The sequence below is a fragment of the Pelophylax lessonae genome (genome assembly GCF_965119305.1).
Source record: "Pelophylax lessonae genome assembly, chromosome: 3".
Lineage (NCBI taxonomy): Eukaryota > Metazoa > Chordata > Amphibia > Anura > Ranidae > Pelophylax > Pelophylax lessonae.
Window position 1 is genome coordinate 603380606 of NC_138770.1, and position 12573 is coordinate 603393178.

At 43.2% G+C, this 12573-nt stretch overlaps 1 protein-coding gene across 3 annotated transcripts in view; it reads left to right on the plus strand.

The window, feature by feature from the left end:
• The window catches only part of ITPKB (inositol-trisphosphate 3-kinase B), a 185358-nt gene that overhangs the window by 157065 nt on the left and 15720 nt on the right, over positions 1-12573 (plus strand). For all 3 annotated transcript variants that reach the window (XM_082252554.1, XM_082252556.1, XM_082252555.1), the window contains exon 5: positions 979-1183. In XM_082252554.1, the coding sequence (XP_082108680.1) occupies positions 979-1183 (205 nt within the window). The remainder of the gene's footprint in view (positions 1-978; positions 1184-12573) is intronic.

Consider the following 12573-nt stretch of genomic DNA (forward strand, 5'->3'; position numbering starts at 1 on the left):
GAAGAAGAGATGCACGGCCTCACAACATAACTTTTTAACCTTGTAAAAAACCTAAGTTAGATAATTTCTGAGACTAAAAAAAATTCAGTTATGGTCAACCCTAGCAAAGTGCCCCCCCCCCCATATTAAGAGCATGTGGCCTGGGGTCATTTGGGAGAGTTAGGGGGTGTTCACTCATTCCCCCCACTTTCTTGGCCTGCGGGGCTGCAGCTGTTTACCCTTCTAATTGCTTTAACTTGTAACATCTTACTAGCCCCTGCTATGCAATATTATGGAGGGGGGGGGGTTGTGTTTACTATAAATAACCCTGTCTGTACTGTGCTGGCAGATGTCATTATCAGTTGTAAACTAGATGCGCACAATGTCTGTCCCAACAAAGGGTTAAATATTTCAAGGCTTGGGTGGTACATTATATACTAATGCACATTGCAAGCTTTTCTGAACAAATTGAGCTACCTATAGAGTACTTTGTATAAACCTGCTACTAAAGTTCAGCTGTTGTTTGCAGGCAGGTTCTTTTATTGCAGAAGAGACGTAATGCCTCTCTGCAATAAAATACACTTACCTGCCTGTTTGCAGTGTAGCATGTAAAAATGACGGCCTCTTGCGCATGCGTAGAAGTGACGTCATCCTGCACTGGCCAATGAAAATGGCAGGAACCTGGCAGACAGGATAACATGCAGACGAAGGATGTATCCGTTGGAAGAAAGGGGAGCGTAAAAGGTGCCTTTAGTTCCACTTTGATTGACTGCAAAGTTGAAAATACTCAAAATGCAGTGGGTGTGGCATTCCTTTACAGGCCTGCCATATAAAGTTGGGCATTACCCAGAAGTTACTTCTCCTATCAGAGGGGTCATTTGCAGACATAGCCAAGGAGACATTGACTTACTTTGTCCTTACTGATATTGTGTAGTTGATATTGTTAGGAATAAAATATAAAATTGTGTTTCTCAATCTTTCCCGTTTTGGTGAATTCAGGACCTACTTAGAGGAAGAGCTGACAAAGGCCCGGAAGAAGCCCAGTCTGAGAAAAGACATGTACGTCAAGATGATTGAAGTGGATCCCAATGCCCCAACCGAAGAGGAAAACATGCAGCGAGCTGTCACCAAACCGCGCTACATGACGTGGAGAGAGACCATCAGTTCAACAGCCACACTTGGCTTCAGGATTGAGGGCATCAAGGTACAGAATAGTCCATGATTAGGATATGTAGCTAAGTTCCAGATAAACCACTAAATACACAGGTCATAACTCTCGTACATGGAGACTTTCTATTCTGTTCAACCAGCCTTTTGATCCCATGCCAGACAGTGCAGCCAGACCAGTGACCTTACTTTTCTTCACAGTTTGGTCACCGACTGTTCAGGGGGCAATGAATGAGCATCACCTTCCATCATTCCTTGCATTAAGGTAAAAAAATGTTTAGGCATTGACTTTGGCTCCCCCCCCCCCCTTTTTATACTTACTTGAACCCTTCATTTGACCCAGCTCTGTGCACGTCTGCAGTACTTCTCTCCCCTCATTTCTGGGGCTCACTGGCTTTGCTGGGGCACTGGGAGCCATTGGCTTTCACTGCTGTCAATCAAAGCCAGTAACTAGGGAGAGGGGTATGAATGCACGCAGCAGCGAGGCTCAGGAGCGAGCACAGGTGACCTTATGGGAAGCAGGTTCCAGTGGGGGCATTGGACAGAGAGGTGGAGCCAGGAGTGCATAATGGGGGGGGGGCAGGGGGGGGTTGGAGTGGAGACCCGAGGAGGTCCGGGAATGCTCTGTGCAATTCCGTCGTATAGAAATATTTGTTGTTTAATAAAAAAATTATTTCTTTACAATCACTTTAACCACTTCGGCTCTCACACCTGTTTACCCCCAATGGACCAGAACATATTTGCACATTTCTGCTATGTGTCTATTTACAAGACTGTAACTTTGTAATTACTTATCATACAGAAATGACACATGTATTTTTTTTTGGGGTGGGGGGGGGGGGGAGCAAACAGGGCTTTCTTTTGATCCTAAGGTCCTCTGAGAATTTCTTTTTATTTTTTTGCATTTTTTTTTCAACTTTGATCAGTAATATATTGAACACAAGTACCATTACTGCGGGGAAAACATATACATTTTATTCTGCTGCTTGTTTTACTTACTGCAATATTCAAATTAAATTTTGGTACAAAGCATGTTTTTTTGTTTTTTTTTTTGTTTTTTATTTTCCAAGAAATTACAAAGTAATATAAACAAACAGAAAAAAAAATAAAATATAAAACTGCAAAAAAGAAGGTATAACAAGCAATCTGATGGTACAAGTACCAATACATGTTCCTTTTAACGTTTCAAAAGGTTTGGGTACCAAAATAATATCCAATTTTGGAGCCATTTCTATGTTTAGTCTCGAAAGCATGGAAGAATAATGTACTATGGTAATGTACCATAGTATTAAAGCGGAGTTCCACCCAAAAGTGGAACTTCCGCTTTAGGTGGTCCTAACCCCCTGACATGCCACATTTGGCATGTCATTTTTTGGGGGGGGGGGGGGGAGCGGGGACCTAGTTTTGACAGGTACCCGCTCCCACTTCCGCTCGGAGCGCCGCGGCACCCTGAGCGGAAGTTCTCCTCTCCCCCTCCCTCCCTGCAATCTTCTGGGACATGTCAAAGGTCCCAGAAGATTGCCTGCCAATCACGGCGCGTAGCGCAACTCGCGCATACGCAGTGCGTACCCGGCTGTGAAGCCGCAAACTGTCACAGCCGGGTGCCCACAGCAGTGATGCCGGCGCCGAGGTAGAGGATCGAGGCTTCGGGCGGCCGCATCGCTGGACCGTTGGACAGGTGAGTGAAATGGCTGGAACTCCGCTTTAAGATTGCTTTAGTAAGGCATTTATAGCAGGATGCTCATAAGAGCCACATGAAAAATACATTAAAGCGGTAGTATACTAAAAAAAAAAAAAACAAAAAGAAAAAAAACCCTGCAAGACAAAGGCATTTAAAGCTAGTATGCATCGCATACTAGCTCATTATGAAATACTTACCTTAGAACGAAGCCCCGACACGGACCCCTGGACACCGCTGTGGAAGCTGACATGATTCCTCAGCGTCTCTTCCGGGTTCGGCCGCTCCGGCGCTGTGAGTGGCCGGAGCCGCGATGACGTCACAGTCATTTTCCGGCAGGACCTTCAGAACGCATGCGCAGCTCGCGTCAGCGGCTGCATACAGTGCAAATATCTCCTAAACCGTGTAGGTTTAGGAGATATTAATTGTACCTACAGGTAAGCCTTATTATAGGGTTACCTGTAGTTAAAAGTCACAAAAAGCGGTATACTACCGCTTTAAATAAGTGAGAGAAAATAACAAAAAAATGACAGGGAGCCCAGAAAACATGTTGGCTTTATCCTTTGCAAACATTTACCAAACTGTACAAGCCTATGGCGTTCTCACCCTTTGCATTCTATTGAAATGCTTTCAGTGTTATATTGAACAGATCAAAAGGGTGCAAATAATAGAAGTTTATTGTTTAGCGCTTCCATAGACTTTAGGCTGAATATGTCTCCTCATAGTCCTGTTCATGAACACAGCTCCTCATTAGAGAAGTCAGTATCCAGTTGTGACTTGCTGAATCGTTATTGAATGACAGTAAATAGACACTACTTAATCCTGTTCCATGCAAAGCCGAGTCTTCCCCATTTATTACCCATTTATTACTCGCCCCTTATTTCAATATACTTAGTTTATTTTATTCTTTACTTTCCGTCTCCATATGTGAAAAGCAAATAGTAGGAAAATGGAATCACTTTATTGCTCTTGTTAGGCTGTGCTATTCAAAGCAGGAATAGAGGCCATGTAATATCGCCCGATTGTTTTTCCTATTGCTCTTCTTATATCACAAATGCCGTCTGGCATATTGTTATGTAACAGCACTAAACTGTCCTATGCATGACCAGCTGCCGTGACTAAGGAAGGATGTATGCAGCAATAGAATTGTTATTGCAGGATGTGCATCGCCTCTACATTGTCATCCCTCTTCCTTCTGACAAGCTTTTTGGATTGGAAATAAATTCTGTGTCATAAACAGAATTATTGTCAAATCTATTATAAGGCTCAAGACGAATACCTAAAGAGGAACTACAGTCTGCCTAACTACCCCTCCCCTACCCAAAAAAAAAAAATTCCTAACACTTGTCCCTATCGTAAAATAAAATAAAAAAAACACTTACTAAAGCATTGTCTTGCTGAAGCGAAATCTCCCAGTTTGCCCCTCTTCTTCAGCACCGCCATCTTTAGGAACCGCGTAGGCACTCCATGAGTCTCTGCCAGGTCTACATTTTTTACGCACATGTAAAATTTGCATTTGTTGGTAGAAACAGTTCTTGATAAAAGTGCGGCAGTTGAAATTTCTTTATGTTGCATGACAGTTGCGCAATTTACTTTAGTGCATGCAAACACAAAATAATACCCATTTTATTGGCAAAGTATCAAAGACGAGGATGTGTCGAGTAAATAGAGATCAATAGATATCCAGCATGCCAAGCACCTGCAATATGGCAAAAAAAAAACAATGTTACCCATAATTGTCCATAAGTGATACCAAAGAGAATTTTCCTCATCCCCCCATTTTTTTTAACCCCCCCTGGGTGGCCTGCTCTGCACATTTTAGATATTCACCCACTCAGAAGATCCAAGGTAGTCCCTCTGAGATCCTCCTATCTTCTGCCACCTTTCGGCCCCGCACCGCACCGCCATGTTTCTTGTGAAGTCATCTAGAGGCTTGGTGGCTCTTTTGGGATCAGTCAGCGCACCTCCTGATGACACAGTGCTAGGCACACTCTCCTCTCTAAAGGGCTATGTCTCCTAGGAAATGTGACACGCATATTCCAGGGGGCATAGTGAGAACTGTGAATGTCATTCGCCTCGGCGAGTAACATGCATGGGAGGAAGGGCCACGTGTTTTCATTAAAAAAAAAAGGAAATGAATGAAACAACCCAAAAAAAAAAAAAAAAGATGGCGCTATTCATTTAGCGGATGGAGGAGAGGTGGATTGTGGATTGGATTTATTGGATTTGAGTGTGTGTGCGTGGGGGCACAGTTAACTTTTTTAAATGTTTTTTTATTGACATTTTTTGAACTTCTTATATTTTTTTTCTAACTTTATTGCTATCATTGGGGGGGGGGGGGGTGTTAATAAGACCCCTAAATTATAACATTGGCAGGTTCTACATAATTCTGTTGTTTCCCTGGTATTTCAACTGGGACTGACAGCTCTGAACCCGGAAATGCTTAGAGCTGAACACTTCCAGTTTTATTACCTACTTGCCGACCTGCCTCAGTGCTTTTAGTGCAGCAGGGTGGCAGCTACATGCATTGTGATGGCCCCCTAGATCAGTGATGGTGAACCTTGGCACCCCAGATGTTTTGGAACTACATTTCCCATGATGCTCATGCACTCTGCAGTGTAGCTGAGCATCATGGGAAATGTAGTTCCAAAACATCTGGGGTGCCAAGGTTCGCCATCACTGCCCTAGATGATAACTACTTCCCGTACTGTGTCATTAGTACAGTGACCGTGTATATTTTTAGCATTGATCACTGTATTAGTGTCAGTGCTGATGTCAGTGTCAGTTACTCAGTGCCCACAAAGTGTCAGTTAGGGTCAGATTGCTCTCCACGCTATCACAGTCCGGATATAAGTCACTGATTGACGCCATTTCTAGTATAAAAACAAAAAAATAATAAAAATTCCATTATATATCTTATAGTTTGTAGACACTATGGGGTCGATTTACTAAAGACAAAAAGACTGTGCAGTCTGCAAGTGTAGTTGCTCCAAAACTTAGTAAATTAGGTAATGCTTCAATTTGCAAAGAATACCCAAACACATGTAAAGAAAAAAAAAGAAAAACAGCATTTTTACCTGCACATGATTGGATGATGGATGATGGAAGTCAGCAGCTCTGGAGGAACTACACTTTCAGATTGCAACTGCACTTTGCAAAGTGCACAACCTATTTTTCTTTAGTAAATCACCCAATCACTTTACCAAAAAAGGGGTGGCTGAATACATGTTGGCCTAAATTTATGAAGAAATTAGATTTTTACATTTTTCTTTCTATTGGATATGTTTTATAGGAGAAAGTAAAAAAAATATTGTTTTTTTTTTTTTCTTTCAAAATTGTCAGTCTTTTTTTGTTTATAGTGCAAAAAATAAAAAATGCAGAGGTGATCAAATACCAAAAGAAAGCTCTATTTGTAGGAAAAAAGGAAAAAAGGACATACATTTTATTTAGATACAGCATTGCATGACCGCGCAATTGTCAGTTAAAGTAACGCAGTGCCGTATCTCAAAAACTGGCCTGAATATGAAGGGGGGGGGGGGTGAATCTTGCAATGGTTAAAGCAAAGCACCACCCCCCAAAAGGGGAAGTTCCTCCTTAGGGTCTTCCCTCCCCCCTCCTCTTCACCAGATGGCACCAGATTTGTCAGGGGGAGGGGGTGGTTTTGGGGAGGGGGGGGGGGGAGTGGGTACCTGGTTTTGACAGGTACGTGCACTTACTTCTGCTCGTATTGCCTAGTCTAGCAGAAGTTCTCCTCTCCCCCTCCTTCGGAGGTCAATTGGTTAAAGCAGAACTCCACCCAAAAGGGGAAGTTCCTCCCTAGGGCCCACCCCCTCTTCACCAGATGGCACCAGATTTGCCTGGGGGGGGGGGGGGGAGCGGGTACCTGGTTTTGACAGGTACCTGCTTCTACTTCTGCTCGTATTGCCTAGTCTAGCAGAAGTTCTCCTCTCCCCCTCCTTCCCTGCAGTCTTCTGGGACACGTCAAAGGTCCACAGCCACAAGCTGTTACAGCTGGGTGCCCACAGTTAAGATGCAGGCACCGGGGACAGAACAGCGAGGGAAGGAACAGCGAGGGAAGGAACAGCAAGGGAAGGAACAGCGAGGGAAGGAACAACGAGAGAAGGAACAGCTCCGGTGAGCACTTCGCTGGACCCTGGGACATGTGAGTGTCTGTTTAATAAAAGTCAGCAGCTACAGTTTTTGTAGCTTCTGACTTTTCATAAACACAAAATTGACTGGAGTGCCGCTTTAAGGGGAAAAAAAATCAGAGGGACCATGTGACCTGTCAAAGTCTCATAATCAGGTCCCCTGTGATCATGAAGCTCTAAGATGCAGGCACCGGGAACAGAACAGCGAGGGAAGGAACAGCCCTGGTGAGCTGGGACCAAATAAACAAAAATAAATAGCAGAATACATTTTTGCCTAATTTGTTGAAGAAATTAGATTTTTTAAATTTTTTCTTTCTATTGGATATGTTTTATAGCAGAAAGTAAAAAAAAAATAGTTTTGTTTTTTGGAAACTTACGGTCTTTTTTCATTTTTATAATAAAAAATAAAATACCCAGTGGTGATCAAATATCACCAAAAGGAAGCTCTATTTGTGGGAATGAAATCCTACAAACTCTATTCAGGTACAGCGTTGCATGACCGCCCAATTGCCAGTTAAATTAATGTAGTGCCGAATAGCAGAAATTGGCTTGGTCATGAAGGGGGTAAAATCATCCGGAGCTCAAGTGGTTAAGCATAGTGGAGTTCAGAGAACATCAAGTCGCCATCCTGAGACAGTTAACTGTGGTGCCAGGCTCCAGACAGGAATGGGAAAGCCCAGAATTCACAGCAAGTGGCACCAACGGTGTACCCACACCCTCACAGTTAGAGTCGGTTCACACTTTGAAGTCGCTCGTGCAGCACAACTTCATCGCGGCTTACAAACGACTTCTCATAATAGAAGTCAATGCAAGTCAATCCGACTTCGCCCAGAAGTATTGCAGGAACCTTTTTCTAAGTCAGAGTGATTAGAATGGTTCCATTGCACAGAATGGAGTGCTATTTGTCAGGCGACCAAAAAGTATTCAATTGCATTTTTAAATCCATCTTACGCTACAGCACATAAAGTGATGTACAGGAAGATTCATGCATTTTCTGGACAGGAAGTGACTACTGACCACAAAACCATTGTCGGTGACCTTTAAAATGTGTTATGCCAGCATAAGGAAGTGCCACAAGATAAACAGAATACATTTCCTTTGAATATGAGTTCCACTTACTAAACTAATGTGTAAGCAGGTGCTTCCAGAATGCCCCCTGTCATAAATGATGTCTTTACAGTATTCTCAAGAGGGAGTCTTGCTTTTAAGTTGGAGTGCTGCCTTAATGCTGATTGCAGCCTCCGCCCACCTCTGGGGGCACTAGTGAGTTCCCCAATTGGGCACATTAAGCCCCACCCACAAATGTTTTGGTGCTAGTTAAATTATCTCAACTCTAGTTCCCACGACCCTCCTCGATGGCCCAAGGGGGTTGTGGTGCAGGAAACAGGGAGGTGAGAGGGAGCTGAAATTCAATTCTACAGTTACTTCTTTATTTTACAAACATACACTTATGTTGGACCATATCAACAAGTTAAAAAAAAAAAAAAAAAACAAGGAAAAAACACAGAAATGTCAAGTATTTTGCAATCGTAATTGCAGTGTTTTTTCCTTCACGTAAACAATTTTTTGATTGACTTGCAACGGGCCTGTGCTGGCCCAGCTCCTCCACCCCTCCCCTCCTTACCTATTTCTGTAGCAAGGGAGGAGTGAAGGGGAATACTATAGAATGCCAGATGAGGGATGCCAGCACCTATCAGCAGTCACTTTTACAGGGAAATCCCATGTATTAAAGGGTAATAGCAAATAAAGAAAAAATAATGTAGCGTATACAATTGTGACACAAATCACATTTTAATTGAATATTACAAAAAATGACCTTTTCTTTTCAATCTGCAGCCACTGTAATTTTCTGAAAATTGCAATGCAATATGGCTACCTGGAGCTGTTCTGTACACAGAATGTGTGCTGACCATTTTTATTGGAGTGCGGACGTTTTATTGGATTACAACTGCGGTGTGCGACCAGTTTTCTTCTCATTTGCATATCACTGTGGTAGCGAGCCGGGGTCAGCACCTGTGTGATTAATCCATTACATACCACACCTGAGCAGTATTTTGTTCTCTTGTTAGAAGTATTGCATCAGATTGTCAGATAGGCCTGTTTTCCCCATATAAGTGTGAGTTGCTCATGAACTGCATACTAGCACATTATACCAGACTTATCCCTCGTACTGAGCCCTCCTGCGCTGAGCTGTCACCACTCCCGGAGTTTCCATCCTCGCCTGGTCTTCTTCTGGGGTTCGCACTCCCTGGCTGATTGAATGGCCAGGCTACAAACATGTCATTCCTACACCTGCCTGTAGGAGTCACCTTACCACGGTACTCAAGCGGGTGCCATAAATGTGGTATGAACTGTGCATGCGCAGCTCAGATTATTTTACCGTTGGCAGGCCAGGAGAGGCATGTATGACAGAAGAGTCTCTTCTCTTATAAAAACTCTGTCTGTCAGTGTTTTTTTCAAAATCAGAGTTTAATACCAATTTAAAATTGTTGTAAAAAACAAAAACAAACCCTGCAGGACAAAGGCATAATGAGCTAGTATGCATCGCACACTAGCTCATTATGAAATACTTACCTTAAAACGAAGCCTGACACGGTCACCGATCACTGCTGAGGGAGCTGTCATGTTCCCTTGTAGTCTCTTCCTGGTTCGGTGGCTCCGGCGCTGTAAGTGGCCGGAGCCGCGATGACGTCACTCCCTCGCATGCACACGGGAGTTACTTTCTGGCAAAGAGCCCTGAATGTCCGCCGGACCGTCAGAGCGAATGCGCCGCTAGTTTCAGCGGCTGCATGCAGGACGAATATCTCCTTGCAGGTTTAGGAGATATTAATTGGACCTACAGGTAATCCTTATTATAGGCTTACCTGTAGGTAAAAGGTAAAAAGCGACGATACTTCCACTTTACGTGACCTAACATCCTTGTGCTGAAGTTCACCCCTCTCTGACTCACTTGGTTTGGCCCTGTTTTGTACATTGTGTATTTTCTATTATGGATAATTATCCACAAAAAACACATTTTTTTTTCTGTTTGAAGTTTTGTTTACTTGCTGATAAAAGGCCCCTATGTTCTGAGACTAAAGTTAGTCATACAGATTAATTACCTGCGAAGTGAAGGAGGAAGCGGTGTCACGGCGTGGTGGATGTAGCACTCCATATTCTGTACAGTTCAATGACTCTCTTTATTGACTCTGGGTTTTTGGGCAGGTCAGGTGTATAGTGCTGTAAACTAATGCTGCAGGAAGATCTGTTCCAGGGTAAAATACTTGTCAACAGACCATTCAAAAACCACCTTCCTAAAAGTCTATTTGTGCATTTATTGTGGTTTCTACATGTACTTTACCTGTAAAATCCTCCCTTGTGTAGACACCCAAAACACCTAAAACTGCTGCTGGGTGCCGCCATCTTGGGTGTGATGTCAGCAGTCCTGGCAGACTTAGAGTTGTCACTCAAATGACCCTCTATTGCATGGGTGTCCAACCTTTTGGCTTCTCTGGGCCACGTTGAGTGTAGAGAAATCTTCTCGGGCCGCATATAAAATATATACTATAGTTAAGGTATGTAATAAAATGCCGCTGCACCCTTCCCGCGCCGCCGCGCCCCCGCACTAATTTAACACAACTAGAGGATGATCAAATGAAATGGAATCAGTATACAGAGGTTTACTTCTTCTGAGAAATAATAAAGGAACACTCTAACCACCATGACCACTTCAGTGGTCATGGTGGTAGGAGTCAGAAACATTGCACATGCTCACCTCACCCCCCCCCCTCCCCTCCGAGGCAGCCTCTGCCTACCATTAGCTGGAAGCTGCTGTGGTTGCGCCCCCGACCCAACTTCCTTCCCCCCCCCAGCAAAAAAAAATTGTCGGGGCAGTGGGCCGCATTGCCTGCGGCTCCGGGCCGCATACGTCCCTTGGGCCGCAGGTTGGACATGCCTGCTCTATTTCTTCCCCAACAGCTACATGAGAGGTTATGAAGGAAAGGGTAGGGACAGAAAAGGGTAAAGTGATGGTGTCTGCAAATAGCTCACCCTCACAGGCCTGTATAATTGGTCAGCCATACACACTTACCATCTCTCTCCAGTATTCCCACCAGTTGGAGCTCAGACAGAGGTTGACGTAATGACACCACCCCCCACATGACAGTGCTTGGGCATGGGAATTGACTGGTAAAGTGTACAAGGAAGGGAGAACGCACTCCAAACTGCTGAGAACAAGGAGCTTTTTTTTTTTTTTATTTGTAATTTTATTGAAATATAAAGGTTTACAAGTGACAAAATAATCACACATATTATACAATAAGCATAAAAACAGGTGAGTACCTTGTTTCTGTACTGGTTTGCAAAGCAAGGCATATCCTTCGTTATATATGACTGCAAAGTAGTTGGCATGGACCACTTTGGATAATATCAAGCACCAATAAAGGAGTTCTAAGTATGCAAAACAGGGATGAAATGAGCTCCAAACACAAACAGTAACACCGGGTATATAACCCAAATGTCGGCAAGAGAAATAGGCTGAAGCATGAGTACCAAAGTAGTTACAAATTAGGGAGTATAGTGATATAAAAGCATCTAGATATTTAGTGAGAGGCTTTGTCTATTGCAAGAGACAAAGGCATGAAAGAGAGCCCTATGAGAGGACAAAATGGGACAGACAATATCCTCAAAATGTGAGATGGGCTACTAGTATCATAGAACATAGGGTTAGTACAGACCTTTGCTGGCAGTAAGGCCTAGTGGATTATACATGGAAACATGCCTTTTTATTAGGGATCGACCGATTATCAGCAAGGCCGATATATCGAGGGCCGATATTGACTTTTGCCGATATATCTGTATCGGCCCTGGAACTAGTCGATATTGCCGATATTCCAAATATTGCTCATGTAAGGGTAAAATGATGTCACATAGCATGATTCAGTTTACGAATGTTATTGAATATGCCACTCACATATGTACAAATTAAAGATATAAGCAATTCTACATTAATAGATTTGCTGGCAGATCGGTATCTCTCACCCACTTGCCCTAAGTGACACCCGGGTGATACCGCTCCGTCCGGCATACGATGACGATCTTGGAGGTCACGTGGTTAATAAACAAACATTAACATGTTCAGTAACAGATTTGTGTCGAAAATTGTGTTTATTTTGCAAAATTTGAAATTTTCAAAATATCGGCCCATATCGGCCGATACCGATATGCAATGGCCAAAATATCGGCAAAGAAAAATCGATAATGGTCGATCACTACATTTTATGTGAGATCCAACTTACACCTGGGTCTCGTAACCAAGGGGCCCAATGAGCAAGACATTTTTGTAATGTATAATGTGCTTTAGCATACATATATTTCATATGAAGATTCTGGTTAAGAATGGATATACAGAGCTGAGAGGTAGAGGGGTAAATGGATTTCCAGTTTCAGGCAAGGGCTAACCATGCAGCTATCAGAACATGTGTGATCATAGAATGGAGATGTACATGCCATGCTTGTATCCCTAATCCCAGTAAAGCAATTTGAGGGGTTAATAATACATGCAATTCTGTGAGTTGAGATAATAGGGTATTCACGTCTTTCCAGAATGGGGTGATTACGGGC